This window comes from Aspergillus multicolor, assembly GCF_047715735.1.
Source record: "Aspergillus multicolor strain CBS 133.54 unplaced genomic scaffold BDW74scaffold_2, whole genome shotgun sequence".
Classification (NCBI taxonomy): domain Eukaryota; kingdom Fungi; phylum Ascomycota; class Eurotiomycetes; order Eurotiales; family Aspergillaceae; genus Aspergillus; species Aspergillus multicolor.
This window is the reverse complement of record NW_027395953.1, coordinates 2,291,740-2,309,700: the sequence shown is the minus strand read 5'-3', so window position 1 is coordinate 2,309,700 and position 17,961 is coordinate 2,291,740. Positions and strand designations below refer to the sequence as shown.

The 17,961-nt window shown below is 53.2% G+C and overlaps 5 protein-coding genes across 5 annotated transcripts; 2 read left to right on the top strand and 3 right to left on the bottom strand.

The window, feature by feature from the left end:
• Positions 1–322: 322 nt before the first annotated feature.
• Positions 323–4,491, bottom strand: BDW74DRAFT_145049 (uncharacterized protein). The gene is made up of 2 exons (XM_073723145.1): positions 4,024–4,491; positions 323–3,963 (listed from the first exon to the last, which is right to left on the bottom strand). Exon 2 carries the CDS (start codon positions 3,900–3,902, stop codon positions 480–482), a length of 3,423 nt encoding a protein of 1,140 aa, XP_073589157.1. The 5' UTR covers positions 3,903–3,963; positions 4,024–4,491; the 3' UTR covers positions 323–479.
• Positions 4,492–6,310: 1,819 nt separating this feature from the next.
• Positions 6,311–7,922, top strand: BDW74DRAFT_145047 (uncharacterized protein). The gene is made up of 2 exons (XM_073723144.1): positions 6,311–7,157; positions 7,252–7,922. Exons 1-2 carry the CDS (start codon positions 6,893–6,895, stop codon positions 7,827–7,829), a joined length of 843 nt encoding a protein of 280 aa, XP_073589156.1. The 5' UTR covers positions 6,311–6,892; the 3' UTR covers positions 7,830–7,922.
• BDW74DRAFT_186433 (acyl--CoA ligase) lies at positions 7,922–10,100 on the bottom strand. The gene is made up of 3 exons (XM_073731263.1): positions 9,693–10,100; positions 9,008–9,643; positions 7,922–8,958 (listed from the first exon to the last, which is right to left on the bottom strand). Exons 1-3 carry the CDS (start codon positions 9,790–9,792, stop codon positions 8,006–8,008), a joined length of 1,689 nt encoding a protein of 562 aa, XP_073589155.1. The 5' UTR covers positions 9,793–10,100; the 3' UTR covers positions 7,922–8,005.
• pex1 (AAA family ATPase peroxin 1) lies at positions 10,101–14,355 on the bottom strand. Its single transcript, XM_073733029.1, has 4 exons — positions 14,151–14,355; positions 13,844–14,083; positions 13,711–13,789; positions 10,101–13,657 (listed from the first exon to the last, which is right to left on the bottom strand). Exons 1-4 carry the CDS (start codon positions 14,259–14,261, stop codon positions 10,410–10,412), a joined length of 3,678 nt encoding a protein of 1,225 aa, XP_073589154.1. The 5' UTR covers positions 14,262–14,355; the 3' UTR covers positions 10,101–10,409.
• Positions 14,356–14,645: 290 nt separating this feature from the next.
• BDW74DRAFT_51836 (DNA replication licensing factor MCM7) lies at positions 14,646–17,539 on the top strand. Its single transcript, XM_073733028.1, has 4 exons — positions 14,646–15,042; positions 15,101–15,231; positions 15,282–17,199; positions 17,256–17,539. Exons 1-4 carry the CDS (start codon positions 14,725–14,727, stop codon positions 17,322–17,324), a joined length of 2,436 nt encoding a protein of 811 aa, XP_073589153.1. The 5' UTR covers positions 14,646–14,724; the 3' UTR covers positions 17,325–17,539.
• Positions 17,540–17,961: the final 422 nt, after the last annotated feature.

Sequence of the window (17,961 nt, the reverse complement as noted above, 5' to 3'; positions counted from 1 at the left end):
TACACTCAGCTGTCGGACATCCGATCACCCGGCGTCTTAACGCGCTGAACCTTTGCTCCGTCCGCTCACCCCTCCTCTCCCTATTCTATGTGAACACCGAGTACGAAACAGAAAGACCCGCATGCGAAGAAACAAGGAAGCAAGCTTGAACAGGATTTTTTTTTGATGGGTTGGGCGGACGAAGATTGGACTTGATTTTGTACGGTCCCGGGGCAGCAAGGCACCGCTGTGGTTTAGGGAGATCATCCCAATGCTCGCAACGGCCGGTTCGTCAATACGATCAAGACTAGGTTATACGGTTTACTGCAATGTATAGAATGATAGAAATGATATATTATCATATAAATAACACGAAAGCCCACCGCTAAAACACAATGGTATCTCTCATCAGACCAACAGATCAGGTATCTTAGTACATACATACACATGCATCAAGTAAAAGAGAATAAAGGAAATTGTCGAGGATCGACATCAGTTAATCAGAACATGCCGCCATCCATAGGAATGCGAGGCTGGTAAGGTGTAGGAGATGGCACTGTGATCGCGCTTGGGGCCATACTCTGCCGAGCCATAGCAGCAGCAGCAGCATTCAGTTCGCCCTGCTCGCTAGAGACCTTGCGCAGGCGGTTGCGCGGCCTTGAGCGGGACCGCGAGCGCTTCTGGCCTTCGTTCTCATCAAAGATGCTGCGTTCTCGGCCATCGTATTGCTCATACTCAGGCTGCGATTTGAACGCACCGATAATGGTTTGAGTGGTTGTTTGGCGACGGCGGCGAGGGTTCATTGGAGGAAGAGGAGGGGTTTCCATGCCGTTGCTCAGGCTTGCGCCGGGAGGAAGACCGATGGTGGGGACGTTGGAGGTGCAGGAGATAAAAGTAGGTTCGGAGATTTTAGTTTTGTCAATAGGGCGTTTTTGAAGGCCGTTGTGACCCGCAGCGCGCTGAGGGAGGGGTTGCGGGAGAGTAGTTATGGACGCGGCTGGAGAGTCGTTGTTCGCATCGTACAAAGGGGGTGTTGCGTTGGCGGAGAAGGGTGGTGCAGCGGGCGAGGGACGAGGAGCTCCAATGATAGGTGAGTTGCCAAAGGGGGCAGCAAACGGCCGTTCAATGGGTGTTGCGGACCGGCTGTCTTGGAAGTATGCGCCTGATGCAGCAGATGGCGCCCTGTCATACGCAGGGCGATCGTAGTTCTCCAAAGAAGGACGGGTTGAAGAGGTCACAGAGGTGACGCGGCGGCGTCCCTGGGTAAAGCTGTTGTCAGAACTGATCTCGTCTTCCTCCAACGGGGTGAGGTTGTCCCGGTCGCGACGAGAGCGGCTCTTCGAGCGACTGGATGCGTTCGAGCTTGAACGTTCTCTACGGGACCGGAAGCTCGAGTGAGGAGACGCGCCACGACTGCGGCTCGATTCGCGAGATTCTTCTTGGCTAGGGCGGCCGAAGCTTGTAAGTCTGGATCGCATAGATCGTTCTCCTACATGAGGAGAGCTGGAGTTGCCGTGTCTGCCAATGAGGGGAAAGGGAACCTTGTCCTCCTCACCCCAGGGGTCATCCGGGACTAAGGCCGGTGTGGATGCATTTCCGAAAGGAAGACCCTTTGTCCCACGGTGCTCGCCCCGGCTAAAGAGATGGTGTTTGCCGGGCTTGTTCTTCAGAAGAGCAAAGGCATTTCCGGGTTTGGGCTGGCCGAGATCTGGCGTCTGGCGGCCAGAAACAGGGCTCGCCGCACGGCTTTCATCGGCAAAATCGCGAAGCTTTTCTTGCACGCGTCTTCGCCTCTCCGCCAGTTCTTTGGCAAATTCTTCGCGCTCTCTTTGCGTCTCCGTGCTTCCCTGACGCTGGTGTCGGCTGATACCCAGTTCATCTCGCCAATCTGGAATTGGGTCTGGAACTACTGGAACAGGGGGCGGCGCAGTCGTGGGAGGTCGAGGCGGGAACTCGAACTTGGGCTGCTCTATGCGAGGTTCCCGGGGAGCCTCATATTCGGCAACAGGAGGAAAGCGAGGTGACGGGGGAGGCAAGATCGAAGATTTGTCACTATCTTGCCGAAGATGGGTGCGCACAAGACCACTGAGGCCAAGCCCCGCCGGTATGGTTGGAGAATCAGGCTTCTCAGGGCTCGCAGGGGTGTTGGGATGCTCGGAGATGCTTTCTCGGTGCTCTGCAATGGGCTTCAAGTCGCCCAGATCCGAGTATCGCACTTCAGGGAGAGTAATATGGCTTTCATCATTTGTTGGTGTTGTTGGTCTTGATGAATTCTGAGAGCGGAAGGCGGGATGATTGCTATGAATAGAGTAGTCGTCGCGCGAAACAGGTCCATATCCTTCGTCCTCAGTTTCACTCGGGCTTGAGTTGTCAAAGAAAGTAGCGACCTGTCCAGGTCTAGCAGGAGACGCATATATACTCTTACCAGTGGACCGGCTGCCGGGGCGATGAGCCTCGCTGTAGTGAGAAGACCCAGCGGAGTTCGACCGCGACTGACGGCTAGCATTAGAGAACCCCCGTTGGCGGGCTTGGAGATCTTGAGGAGGAACAGGAGCTGACGATTGTTGCTGAAGAGGCGGCGTGTTTCTACCTTGAAACATCTGAAGCTGGCGGTGGGAGAATTGACTCTCATCATATGCTGTTCGCGGCTTGTTGAACATGCCCATGGCTGTCGCCTTTCCGCGATCTTCTGGCTGTAAAGCAGCCATAAGAGTTGCCTCTTCATTTTCGCTGACTGGAGGGCTCAGCGGAGGCTGTCCGAAACTGGGAGGTTTGAGTTCAGACTCGATCGGTGGTCGTGATGGTGAGGTAGTGGATGATGGAGGGCTCGTAGGGCGGGATGCAGCTGGCGATGGTTCGGCAGTGGTGAGTCTCTGGAGCCCATTGCGCAGGTTCGCTGCACTTCGGGAGTAGTTCCGGTTGAGAGAAGGGATTTCTGGAGTGCCTGCGCGCTGGCGGCTCAAACTCTCTAGTCGATGAAGAGCAGATGCTTGCTGGCTGTGGGCCGACTGCTCCAAAGCCTGGCCGTACAGACGGCGAGTTCGGACAGATCCTCGCTCAGCGGCCATGCCGGGGCCCGTCGGCTTCGGTACAATAGAGTCCGAGCCACTATTGTGTGTCTGGGCAGGGGACGTGGCCAATGACTGCTCGTCCACAGAAGTCGCGGCGGTTGATATGCGAGCATTGCCCAGCGGCCCTGAGGCTGTCGAAGAATACGTAGTTCGGTTGTGAGAAGACACCGTAGACAGCGCGTCTTCGGATTCCTGCGGAGAGTAGATTGTGTGCTCCTCTCCATCCTTTTCCCTTACACTGGGTTTCCGTCGAAAATGCGAATTATCGACATCATGTTCGTAGACTACCCGACCGCCGCGACCAGACCCTGAAGACGCAATTTTGTAGACCTTTTGCCGTCCTCCAAACAGGTTGTTTCCCTCTGTACGGCGACCCCTACTCATAATGCTGCTACCTTGGTGCGAATCATCGTCTCCATTATACCCATCGCTCCCCGACGCATATGAGCCTCGCTCGAGGTTGAATGACGGCCGACCAGCAGAAGAAACTTCGTCAATGTCGGCCAGCAAGCCGGGGTTATGACCGAAAAGGTTTAACCTTGAGGCGCGCCGAGGAAACAAAACACTGTCGTCACTGGCCTTTCCGATAAGCGACTCGGGGTCGTCCTGTTCTCTGAGCATACTGAATCGTGCTGACAGCTTCGGCATAAGCAAGCTAGTTCGGAAATCATCGGTAGACGGTAATGCGCTTGAAAGATCGAGGTCAAGTTCGGGCTTCGGCTCGGGTTCTTTTTTGTTTTTCTTCAGGATCGCGCCGAATGTAGTAGGGGGCACACTGGTTTCAGTAACCACGATCTCGTCCTTCACCTTTTCCCGCTTGGGCTCCTTCTTCGACTTGCGGAATCGATTCATGATGGCGACGATTCCACCAGGGACAATTATCGCGGAGAGTAAAGATGTCGCTCAAGCCAGTCTTACGAGTTAGAACCAATCGCTCAGGCGATACTGCGGAGGCGACATGGGAGTGACCTACTGAGCACAAGTGAAAGAAAGAAAGGCAAAGCCTTCAGTAGATAACGACCGAGGGCAAAAAAGGAGAGCTCAGTAATCGATAGCGAATGCGAGCATCAGAGACCCCTGGGGCAGATTCCGGAACCGGTCCGTGGCCGATCTGTCGTGCACTGGATGCGACGTGTAGGACGACAAAATATCGCGGGTGAGGAGTGTCGCAAACAATGGCCGGAATTCGAGCTGGAGGCTCAATTGATGATAAAATGGTCAATCGGCTCGAGGTGGACGGGTCGATGAGGGCGTTGATGGGAGGAATGTGGCTGCTGCGGAGGCGACGATAGAGTATGGAGTTCTAAGGAATGGACTGGGACCTAGACTGAGGCAGGTCCGAATGGAGAGACAAGCCGAACGATTGAGTAGAGAGAGAAAGAGAGAGTGTGTGTTGGAGAAAGAGTGACTGGGGAGGAAAGAAAGAGAGCGACGAGACACTAGAGACAGACAAGAAGTCAGAGAAGGTGAGGACGAGGAGAGGGAAGGATCTCGATCGGCGATTTAATTTTTTATCCCAGTCGGGGAGTGCAGTTCAAGGATTGAGGAAATAATCAAATAATTTAATTATTGTGATTATTACTCGAAGAATCACAGACTAAAGTCTGGCCAGACTCTTGTCAGCTCCAGCTGGTTTTTTGGTTCGATCAACACACTCATTTACTTACTCCGCGCACAGTACAGTCCACTAACAAGGCGCCCTGTATGGTAGCTCAAACAATGGCTGGGCCTCTCCGGCACTGGATGTCTTGCCTCTGCTGATCCTGGATAATCGACCCTATAGAGTTCTTACTCTCTTGCATTGTGCGAAGGTTGCGGCTATCTCGCATTGTCTAAACAACCTGTAGGCTGTATCTACTCCGTATGAACTCCATCAGTGAAATAAAGGTGTACGGAACCATGGGACATGCTGCGTTACTGTAAGGTACAGGCCCACCCTTGTTGCCCAATCAGCCCCTCAAGGATGCCGGGAAGGCTCTCCTCTAAACTCCAGACGGCATCAACGTCTCGAAAGCCCCAGGGCCGAAGGAAGACAATGAACAGGTTGAATCTCGGGATAACCTGGAAAGACAGCATGATCTCATCAAGACATCAACCGCTTCCTGGCACGTATTTCTTGTTTCCGTGCCAAGGGATGGTCCATCCTCGATAGCCCCGGACTCCTGCATTTCTGTCCAGTTCTCAAGAGCAAGTCGGATTCGATAGTCTTCACACACTATGGCGACGCTGCATCAGCTGAACTCGTATGTGACCTGTCTTCCATAAGACTTGCCCCTTCCTGTCGGGTGTTTCACCAACAATTCTACGCGGCTATTCGTCGCATCCGCGGAGGATCTCCCTTGACCCCAATCTTTAGAACTGAGCAATCACCTTGTGTTACAGCAGGCTAGCTGAACACTGCAGAACCCGAGAGACGAAATGGCAGCATAGCGCTGTGCAATGTGCACTGCTTCTGTCTCTGCATGCTCATGGCGACCGGCACTCTGCTGCATCTCGCAGGTTTTCGGGTGCGATCAAGATCAGAGTTTTCATCCGTGCTGCCCCGCGGCTTCTCTGTCCGAGCTTAATCTTATATTAATATTAACCAGGATGTAGGGACTGGAATCTGGATCCAGAAGGTTTTGATTTCTAAGACCGGTATTTTTTTGACAGCCGTTGGGTTGGAGACGCTGCCGCGGTGCCGACCAGAGTTGACTCGCGCGCGTGGCGTAATAATGTGGGTATTACAGCGCGTAATACCAGAACTTCGTCACAGGCACCTGCCTGCCCCTGGCTAGGCCTCTTCGGGGAAGGCTTGTCGCTCCAACTCCGGCTTGTCCGTTCAATAGTATCCCTCCTTTGCGGATAGCGAGTAAGCGCTGTGCGATGGATTCGCCGGGGTAGGAGAGCCAGAAGCCCTAGGTAGGCTCAGGAGTAGTCAGCTAATTATATCAAAATCTTGAAGGGTGAGAAGGAGGGGGGCAACTGAAGAAGAATTGGGTATCGAAATCACTGGCTCAGAGGCCTCAGATCGGTCGTTCTTCACTTTTCGTCTGAGCTCCTGGGCCAAGCCAGCTCCTGCAATAAAAATGCAGAGCTCGATCTGAATCAGATCTCGAGGGCGGAGCAGCGAGCATCTCCCTTCAATTTCATCGGCCAGGGCCCCAAAAGCCGTTCCCCCCTCCAGGGCCACCAGTGGGTGATGCGCACTCGCAGACCACCGGTGTTTCAGGCTTTCAGCTGCCTGGCAGTGCCTGTAGCCAACCAACTGCGCCTTGTTGGGGCTGTCCGGTGTGCTCTCATGCTCCTCCTCAATCCTCACCGTTGAATTGCACTGGATCTTGAATCGACGACCGCGTCAGATTCTTCTAAAGCAGCGCTAGAAGGCGAAAGAACTGTTGGTCTTAGGATTAATTCGGGCGGGACTTCTCAACGTCATCGGCTCGGAGTTTCCTTGCGTTCTGGAGTCTGGACTGTCGTTCTGGGGCTTCGGGCAGCAAACGGACAAGGCAAGCCCGCTGCTCAACATCTTGAATAATGAACTTGAACTCGGACCTCGATCTGAAAATCTTGAATCCCGGAGCCCTTGCGGCTGTTGCACTTGCATAATGCATTGATTGACTGGCGTTCAGTGGTTCCAGGAATGGCAAAAAGAAAACATCCCCGGGTTGCACTCTTGTCGATGACGTTGTTGTCTTAGATTAATAATCGCAGAGCACTCCCCCGCATCACGCAAGAGCTGCTTTCAGAACTTCAATTCGATCTCCCATATAACCAGAACTAACCTATACAACTAACAATCCAGATTCTACAATCACAGCATCTACAATTCTAAGTCAAACTAACTTACATCTAAAGCAACAATGTCAAAGCTCAACGTCCTCCTCCTCGGCGGCCACGGCAAAGTCGCCCTCCACCTAACCCCCCTCCTCCTCGCACGCTCCTGGGACGTCACCAGCGTAATCCGCAACCCAGCCCACGAGTCCGAGATCCTCGCGCTTGCAAACACCGACAAAGCCCGCGGAAAGCTCAACGTCCTTGTCTCTAGCCTCGACGAGATCCAGACTCCCGCCGACGCCGCAAAGATCATCAGTCAGGTTGATCCGGACTACGTCGTTTGGTCTGCGGGTATGTCTACCTCGCCTCCAAACCATCACAAATAATGAGAAGAAAAAAAATGAAGAGTAAATGCGTGGATGCTAATACAAACATGCACGCACAGGAGCCGGCGGCAAAGGCGGCCCCCAACGCACGATCGCAGTCGACGAAACCGCCGCGAAAGCCTTCATCGACGCCTCATACCTGCACCCGCGCGTGAAGAAGTTCCTCCTCGTCTCCTGGATTGGCTCCCGGCGCACCAAGCCCTCCTGGTTCACGGACGCAGACTGGAGCCACAGCCGCAATACATTCGACAACGTCCTGCCCACGTACGCGAAGGCGAAGCTCGAGGCCGACGAGTACCTGACTGCGCATGCGGCGGCGCGTACCAAGAAGACTGCGAGCGGGAAGATGGGTGTGCTGGATGCGATTTGTCTCCGCCCCGGGCTTTTGACTGATGAGCCGGCGACGGGGAAGGTTACGTTGGGCAAGACGAAGAGTGAGGGTAAGGTGTCGCGTGAGGATGTGGCTAGGGTCGCGGACGCGCTTTTGGCGAAGGATGGGGCTAAGGGTTGGTTTGATCTGCTGAATGGAGAGGAGGAGGTCGCGGTTGCGGTTGAGAGAGTTGTAAGGGACAAGGTTGATGTTGTGGAGGGCGAGGATGTGGATGGTATGGTCAAGCGGTTTGGGTTGGATGCTTAGATGGCATGGGATGAATCGACGGCTATATAATCAGAATGTGAGCTTATGTTTTGAAACGAATCTAATGAACATATATATTCTCTGAAGATTTGCTCCTGGTTGTATATATTACAATCTATATACATGCACCGCTGACAGGATATCACAAAAACACATATCTACTTTACGATGATTGACTATAGCTTCGCCTTCGGCGCAGCCGTCTCCTCCAGCGCCTTCTTCTTCAGCAATCTTCGCAGGATCTTTCCTGCCGCACTCTTCGGGATCTCATCAACAAAGCGCACACCACCACGCAAACGCTTATGGTGTGCGACCTTGCCCTCCAACCATTTTGCAATACTGGCTGCTTCGTCTGCGGCCGAGACCCCAGAGTTCTGGCTCTTCGCGCTCCGCACGACAAAAGCAACAGGGACCTCTGTCCCATGCTCGGCACTCTCGATACCGATGACGGCAACATCATCGATTGAATCATTGTCCACTAGGATACCCTCGAGCTCAGCAGGAGCAACCTGGAAGCCCTTGTACTTGATGAGTTCCTTGACGCGGTCGGTGATGTAGAAGTTGCCCTTGGGGTCTTGGTAGCCGACATCGCCTGTGCGGAACCACCCATCTGGGGAGATGGAGTCTGCTGTTGCGGCCGGGTTGTTGTGGTAGCCTTGGAAGACGTTGGGCCCACGGAGATAGAGCTCGCCGACTTCACCAGTGGGCACTTCGGCGGGTTCTGAACCGTCCTCGGGCATGGTCATGTATTTAGCCTCCATGTTGGGAAGGAGCTTGCCAACTGAGCCGACACTCTCGCGCCATTCGCTCCAAGGCTGTGTGTGGGTGGTAGGGCTAGTTTCACTCAGACCATATCCCTGCTTGATGCCAACGCGGAGGCGCTTGTAGACGGCTTCGACCAGTTCCTGGGTAAGCGGCGCGGCACCGGAGTTCATCATGCGCAGGCTGGAAAGATCGTACTTCTCGACAACGGGGTGCTTGCCTAGCAGAAGAACGACCGGGGGTACGACATAACTGAATGTGATACGGTAGTTCTGCACGTGCTGGCACCACTTTTCGAGGTCGAACTTGGCCATGACGAAGAGCTCATACCCCTGGTAAATTGTTTGATGCACAAGACAAGTCAAGCCTAGAAACCATTAGTTGAATGACCTTCCAGACGAGTGTATAAAACGTACCGTAAATGTGGAAGAATGGAAGGAAGGCGAGTAGACGGTCACCCTTGCCGTCTGCGCCCCCATTCCACTGGAGGTTACCTGCCTCACCTGAAGCCAGCTGAAGACTGTTGGCAACGATGTTGCGATGGCTGAGCATGACACCCTTTGGAACACCAGTGGTACCAGAGCTGTAGACAAGGAATGAGAGATCCTTCTCCGGGTTGATCTTGGAGCGACGGAAGCGAGTGGCTCCGGAAATGTTGCGAATGGAGGTAAAGTGTTTGAACCTAGCCTCAGGGTCGCGCTGGTCGCCAATGAGGATAATGCGGTCTTCGGGAATACCGACCTGTTTCGCGGCGGCCCGCGCGACAGGGAGAACAGGCAGTTGGGTGGCGACAGCCTTTGCACCTGAGTTCCTCAGTTGAAACGCGAGTTCCTCGACGGTGTAAGCGGGATTGGATGGGGATACGATGCCTCCTGCCCAGAGCGTGCCGTACATAACCACCGGGGTATCAATGCTGTTGGGGGTGTAGAGAGCGAGAACATCGCCTTTGCGCCAGTCGAAGATAGACTTCAGGCCCTGGCCAAACGCAATAGCGGATTGTTTCACATCGTTGAAGGTATAGGAGCGTCGCGTGTCCGCATCCGTGTAGATAGCTACAGCGATTTAGTAGATGCCAGGGAAGAGAATGCGGAGTAGACTCACCTTTGTCATCGGGAAATTTCCTATCCTTCCGCTCAAAAAGGAACGTCCACAGGTCGACATTGGGAATATCGACCGACGGGTATTGTGAAGAGACAGGCATTTCGGAGAAGAGGATAAGTCGGGGATGGGGACGGCTTGGCAATGGAGAGAATGCGGGGGAGGAAAGCGAACGAGAGGATGACAAGGAAGCCGCGAAAGAGAGACAGAGAGGTCTAGGAGAGAAGATGTGAGTCTAGATAGGTTACAAAAACCTGAATATCGGAGAAACGATTATTAAAGAGGCATCCATGGCTCCGGCTATACCAGGACATGCTCGTCATTCATCCACATTGCTCGGCCCTCGGCATATGGTCACCTGACTTGACCCCAGATTTCCCCATCCGGAAGGTGCCAACGTTCGGGGCCCTGGGGCCGAGCGCCGTAACGGTCGCTTGACTCGCCTCAAACGCCTGTCAGTGCCGATCAGTACCTAATGACAGTTGAGATCTTTCAGGTTAACTCGCCCAGAACTTAATGATCTCCTTCGTACCTCGTCAATTCATAGAACTAGGCAAGCCGTATATGTAAAGCGAACGGCGACAACGCGCCGGCAGTTGGCAGATCTCCCCCCGCCGCTGTACCCGCTCGGCATTCCGATAGCGGGATTTGTATCGGCCGACATTCGCGTACTCTGAGGCGAATAATATACACCTAAATGTCATCTATATCTATCATATTCTACATCAAACTCGTTCGTCCTCCAACCTCCCTCCCCCCTTCTCCGTTCGGCATTTCCCCGTCTCGGCCCTCCACAAACTCCCGATAGATACCTAGCAGGCGTCTCCGCTCGGTTTCGCTAAGTGAACTGCGGGTTGTGTTCAAAGACCGCTCCATGTGCTCCCACCGCACTATGATCTCTTCACGACTCTCATCCACCCCTGGCTCATGAGAATTGGCTGTCGCGCTTGTTGATGCCGAGTAAGAGCCGCCTTGCTCGAGTTGCCGTTGGCGGCGTCGTGCGTTCTTCAGCGCATCAAGTTTGGATGCCACCACTGCTGGCGCCGGCATTGCCACGGATCCAGCTCGCTGCTCAAGATCAGAATAAAGAAACTGAATGAACGAGCGACTGCTTGTGCTGGGGGTGGACGACTTCGCGGTTTTCGCTTGTGGCTTATCGCCAGAACGATCTCCTAGCGCATCATGTACCGCCTCTAGATGTGCATTGTAGACCACGGCCTGTAAATCAGCACCAGAGAATCCTGCTGTGCGCGCTGCAACCTCATCTAGCCTGGCCACCACCTCCTCGCTCATTAGAAGCTTCTTGCTAACGGCCTGGATGATGTCCGCTCGGTCAGCATGATTTGGCATATCACAAAGTAAGGACTTGTCCAAACGACCAGGCCGAAGCAGCGCGGGGTCAATAAGATCCGGTCGAGATGTGGCCGCAAGGACATATACCCCCGAGAGACCCTCAGCTCCATCCATTTGAGTAAGAAGCTGGTTGACTACTCGATCTGTCACGCCAGTCGAGTCATGCCCACGCTTAGGCGCAATACTATCGAACTCATCGAAGAAGAGGATGCACGGCCGAGCTGCCTGCGCTCGTTCGAATAAATCTCGTACACTCTTCTCACTAGCACCGATGTACTTGTTGAGAATCTCAGGCCCTTTTACGCTGATAAAGTTGAGGCCACACTCGCCTGCCACCGCACTAGCCAGTAGAGTTTTACCACATCCAGGGAATCCGTAGAGAAGCAAACCAGACCGCAGCCGCAGCGGGCACTGTGCAAAAATAGGAGCATACTTTGTCGGGTATTGTAGTGTTTCCAGAAGCATCTTTCTTGTCTCGTGCAGCCCACCAATAGCGGAGAATGTAGTAGTAGATGAAGTGAGGGTCACATTGCGTAGCGAGGCCGGGGTAAATCCCTTAATGGCGTTATCGAAGTCTGCTGACCCAAGCATGATTGCCTTTGACTCGTCGGATGCCTCGGTCACAGATCGAATGAGAGCCTCATTACGTGCGCGAGCTACCAGCAGTCCCAAGTCCCCGGGCATGAATCCGTCAGTCTTTCCAGCCAGGTCGAGAAAGTCGACGTCCCGCCCAAGGATAAAACCATCACCACTAGAAGACGTAGGTCGACTATCAGGATTCGAAGGGTCTAGCCATGAATCATTCGTCGACGTACTGATCGTCCTCGCGTGGCCATTGGTGAGATTCGATGGTCCGGACTCTGTCGTGGTAATCGAAGCTCCACGATCCTGACTGGTAAGATACTCAAGGACTTTGCGTCTTCCTTCTTTGTCGGGGGCCCGCAAATGTATAACCTCTCGAACCACATGCCCGCCCACGATAACGTTGTTCAACGACTCTTTGGACTGCGCTGTTGCAAGGAGCACAACGCCCGAGTTCATAGCGCAAAACTCGCGAACCATAGAGCAGATTACCTCACTATTCTGGCGGCTACGGCCGTTGTCCCCGCCCACTTGCAACTCAGTTTCGACCGGGCACAGCTTGTCAAGATCGTCCAAAATTACAGCCGACTGCCCGCCAAGGCGAGCGCACCATGCGGCGGACATGAACAAGCGGCTCAAGGTCTCTTTGATGTTGGAAATACGAGTCTCATCCGTCACAAGTTTCCGACACGAGAAGTACTTCACATTGAAGAGGGACTCTTTCTGTAAACGATGCGCCAAGAGCTGACCCAGCGCAGTCTTTCCAGATCCAAGCCCACCAGTCACCAGAACAGAACAAGATTTGTTGAGATTGTCCAAGGCTTGGGATATAACCTGGTCAATCCCTACCATGGGAGGAGCAGTGGCCGGAATCGGATCCTCCATTGCTAGGTTTAACGCACTCTGTTGCGACGGTCTTGGTATTTCAGCTTGAACTTCGAGGGGTAGCTTTGCGTCAGACCCTAATAGCCACCCAAACACCGACCTGGACGCACCGGAATTGCTTTTGAGTGGAGGATCAAACCGTATTATAGCCCCGTCGAACGCAGGCACTGTCCCTTGGTTGTCAGATTTTGGAAGAACCATACCATCTGTTATAGGACCTGTGAGTAAGCCCTTGCCCGAGCCCGTGCTGCCATATAGGACTTTGATACGCTCCACAAGTGCATCCCTTGCTGCAATAGTATCAGCGCCGAACTTCAGCCCATGATTTCGCTTCGTCGCATCCGTGAGAAATGGATAAACTTTGAGTGCTCTAGTAGCGGACCGCTGTAGTGGTGGTGGTGCGGCCTCTACTCGAATAATACCGCCTACCATTCCTTCCGCGCCTATGGCCGAGCAAAGCACGGAGGAAAGACCGGCATGTTGAGAATCCGGTGCATCAATCCAAGGAAGTAGTTTCGCCACGATTTTCATCGTAGGGTTGCCAGCATCACTAGCCTTTTGCTCAGCTTGACTCATTTGCTGCTGCGGGTCAGGCGGTGCTTTCAACCCAGAAGGCTGAACGAGTGTAACGCATGCCCAGTCAGCACCTCGGAGTTCGCTAGATGCCAGAATATCGGGATCAAGCCAGACACGGAAACCCTCATTACTGTCCTCTTCTGCCTCTTCATCAAAATATTGGTCGGACCATTGTCGGTCAAGCCCTCTAAAGTAGAGGGCACCTCGGCTTGTTTCAGACTTGCTACTTCTACCGCGCGCGGTGCTTCCTCCACTGCTTCTTCCTCCAGCACTTCTTTTACTGCTGCCGGTGACACTCCTGTTATCCCCACGAGACGCCCGTGTGTTTGCCTTTGGACGCGTTTTAGGGGCAACAATGACCTCCGCATCAGGCGCAATTTTAGCGAAAGGAGATGTATTGGACGGGACGGGAGTTAACGAAGTGATGACGATATTTGCTGTCGATGTAGGGGAGAGGTGTAGTGCTAAAGGATGCATGTGATCAGCTTGTTGTGTGGCGTAGGTAGGATTGGGTAGAGCGCGGATTTGCGACAAGAGGTTGAGCTCCAGGAACGTCGCATGTAGCTCGATAACTGGAATAGAGTCAGCGTTTGGACGTGCGCACGAAGGTAAAAGAATAACCAACTCTCCCAGTCTTCAGGCGTCAATGGCTCAATGTTGATTGTATGAGCCACGGGAGGATCAATGTGGATAAATATGCCAACCTGCAGCAAGTTTAGCAAGTCGCAGAATAGCAAGGATCATCAGAACAGGCTTACTCTTTGTCCTTCACTAAGACCAAGGACCCTTCCAAACGTGGTGTCCAACTCCACAGTTGCCGCGTCTTGCTCCCTTGTAGAAGACGAGTTGTTGATGCCGTCCCTTCCCACGACAGGCGCAATCCTCCGCTTGCTCGGCATTCCTGTCCACCCCAGATAACAAGAACGCGGGGTAGGGTTGCCGGTGCTGGCTCGACTGGTCGGGCGAAATTGTAACTCGACGATCACATTTTGTGCAGCCTAATCACAAAAAAAGCCTGTCAGCATACAATTGTCAAGTCCCAGAGGGTTTGACGGGATACCCTACCGTATTGGCGTTGACCAGCAGAGAGACAAGCGAAGGCGGCAGATTCACAAGGCAGTTCTTCAGAGGAACTAAGGCGACTTCTGCCGTGGTGGAGGGCTTTCTAGGCGCCATTCTCAGGCGCACACGAGCAAGCTACTGCCTGTCAAGGGGAGTAGAGGGAAGGTGTGCTGGAAGGGCGCTGAAGGGAGCGAGAGCTGGACTGAGGCATGGAGATGAAGTGCGAGCGGCCGGCTCCAACCCCGGACTCCGCAAATGGTCGCCAAGCCGAGAGTTGATGCCTCGCGACCGTCGGACCGAGACTTGTTCCGCTCCGGCACACGTGCAGCTGCATTTTCCCTCCGGACTAGCGTTGCAGCCTCGAATGTCAGGCAAAAGTTCCTTATGCGCGTCTTCGCGACGCGACGTGCTTTACGGCCTCAGGCTGCCAACTCCTTTGCCGGAGAAACGCAGAAAACTGCCTGGCGCCCAGCCCAGTCAAATCAAGTCCACAACTTCCGCAACACCTGCGCCCCTCTTCCTGCTGAGCTTCCGGACACTCAATTGAACCCGCTGTTCCTGTCGCGGTCGCTCCATTATGGCTTTGAACCAGTACCCCGCCCCAGTTGACTACAACGGGCAGCTCGAGGCCTTCAAGGATTTCCTCAAACATTTCAAAAGCTTCGAGTCCGCCTCTGCATCAGCCGCAACAGAAGCTATCGAGGACCTCCACATCGACGAAGATGGCACCAGCGATGAATACGACTTCATGGACGACGCTGATGAGAGTGGAGCGCAGAGCAGGGGAGGGCGCCGGCGCAACAAGGAGCCTAAGCTCAAGTACATGCAGATGCTACAGGACGTAGCTGATCGAGAACGCTCCGACGTTCTTATTGAGCTGGATGACTTGGTTACTGTAAGCGCCGGCTGATACTGGTATCATACAAAGAACATCTAACGACGCCGTGATTTAGTACGAGCGATCGCTCCCAGAAGAAGTCGACTTGAAGCTTGCCTTGTCAGTGCAGAGAAATACCAAGCGCTATATCGAGGTCATATCTCAGGCAGTGGATGCCGTCATGCCCAAGGAAACAAAAGAATACACGTATGTCAGGCTGCTAAGGGTTCAATGGAGCTGAAGCTGATTGCATATAGATTCAAGGATGATGTTGTCGATGTGATCATGTCCCAGCGTGAGCACCGTAACGGGCTCATGGCGATGGCTGCCGAAGCCGATCCCGAAGCTGCCCTTGATATCCCAACATTCCCTCCGGAACTTACTCGTCGATATGTCCTTAACTTCAAGCCCCTCACTCCCTCAGGGTCCAGTAGCGAACGTGCTTCAAAGGCGCTGGCTGTGCGCAATGTGCGCGCAGAGCATCTTGGTAGCCTTATCACGGTCCGCGGTATCACTACTCGAGTTTCAGACGTCAAACCAGCTGTTCAGATCAATGCTTACACCTGTGACCATTGCGGACACGAAGTGTTCCAGCCAGTTACGACAAAGCAGTTTACCCCCATGTCCGAGTGTCCTTCTAAGGAGTGCAAGGAGAACAACATCAAGGGTCAGCTTTTCCTTTCTACGAGGGCTTCAAAATTCGTTCCTTTCCAAGAAGTCAAGATTCAAGAGATGGCGGATCAAGTACCTGTCGGCCACATTCCACGGACTATGACCGTCAACTGCACCGGCACCCTCACGCGGCAACTCAACCCCGGTGATCTCGTGGATATCGCCGGTATCTTCCTTCCTACACCTTACACCGGCTTCAGAGCGATCCGTGCGGGCCTGCTCACCGACACATACCTCGAAGCCCAGCACATCACCCACCACAAGAAGTCTTATACCGACATTGGCATGGACAGCCGAACCCTGCGCAAGATCGAGCAGTACCAGCAGTCTGGCAACATGTACGAATATCTTGCACGATCAATTGCGCCTGAAATCTACGGTCATTTGGATGTCAAGAAAGCTCTGCTACTTCTCCTCATCGGCGGTGTCACTAAAGAGATGGGTGATGGTATGCACATTCGTGGTGATATCAACATTTGCCTGATGGGTGACCCTGGAGTCGCCAAATCGCAGTTGCTTAAGTATATTGCCAAGGTCGCACCGCGAGGTGTGTACACAACAGGTCGTGGTAGCAGTGGTGTCGGTCTTACAGCGGCTGTTATGCGTGATCCTGTAACGGATGAAATGGTGCTTGAGGGTGGTGCTCTTGTGTTGGCAGACAATGGTATTTGCTGCATCGATGAGTTCGATAAGATGGAAGACGGAGACCGAACTGCCATTCACGAAGTCATGGAACAACAGACCATCTCCATTTCCAAGGCCGGAATCACTACTACCCTGAACGCTCGTACCTCAATCCTCGCCGCCGCCAACCCGTTGTACGGTCGGTACAATCCCCGGCTATCACCCGTCGAGAACATCAACCTGCCAGCAGCGCTGCTTTCTCGTTTCGATGTCATGTTCCTCATCCTCGATACTCCCTCCCGCGATGCAGACGAGGAACTTGCCAGCCACGTCGCATACGTCCACATGCACAACAAGCACCCCGAAAATGAAGACGCAGGCATCATGTTCTCACCTCACGAGGTTCGCCAGTACATTGCCAAGGCACGAACGTACCGACCTATTGTTCCCTCCAAGGTCTCGGACTACATGGTTCAGGCCTACGTGAACATGAGAAAGCGCCAGAAGCGCGACGAAGCAAACAAGAAGCAGTTCTCCCACATTACCCCGCGTACCCTTCTTGGTGTTGTCCGTGTTTCCCAAGCGCTTGCGCGACTTCGATTCAGTGAAGTGGTCGTTGAAGAGGATGTCGACGAGGCCCTGCGACTGATTGAAGTCAGTAGGGCGTCTCTCACCAACGACGGCCAGTCACACCTCGACCAGAGCCCCACATCTAAGATCTACAACCTCATCCGTGGTCTTCATGAGAGCGGTGCCGCTGCCGTGGGTGATGGCGAAGAGGGCGAGCTCAGCATGCGAAGAATTCGCGAGCGGGTCCTGGCTAAGGGCTTCACCGAGGATCAGCTCACGATGGCGATTGATGAGTACGAGAACTCTCACGTAAGTTTACCAAAGTTCCGCACTTTCCTGCACTGTCCACTAATTTCTTTCTCCAGGTCTGGCAAGTCATCGCCAGTGGCACGCGTCTTGTCTTCCTTGACAACGCCGATGACATGGACATGTAAACGATCACGGTTATCTCGTCATGTTCTTCATCTCATCTAAACTTCCTTATCTCCTATATTATGCTATCTTGGATATGTCTTGGTTTCTGAACTCTAAAGAGTAGTGCATGAAGTGGTATGAATCGGGTCGGTGTTACGGTGTCTAGTCTACCAGGCTAATCTTTCTATTATCCTTCTGCTATGTCGAATGATCTAAGATTAACGATTTTTATGTGCCTTCGTTCCGTAGACTATTAGATGAGGAGGGATACGTAGCATGCCCTTCAACTACTCCAGTGGGTTAAGACATTGCGATGTCTAGCGTAGGCCCTGGTGGTTCTCAAATAAAGGTCGTTATTAACGGAAAGTGTGTGCTTGTTTCTGACCTGCTCGAGGCAATACAGCACTGTAACAAGGCTTACATATATATCACGAGAGGATATACCGCTTGTTACATAGATTCAGTATCATGCTGTAGAAATCGAAACCCTACCAACGTCTATTTGACAAGTCAAAGCCTAGGAAGCAAACAATATATATTAAGGAGTGGCTATATACTAAGTCATAAACATGACATGACCATGATTAAGACCACATTATGTACTAACTCGTCCCATCAACCAATACACATATATAAAAACGACCACAGAGATCGACA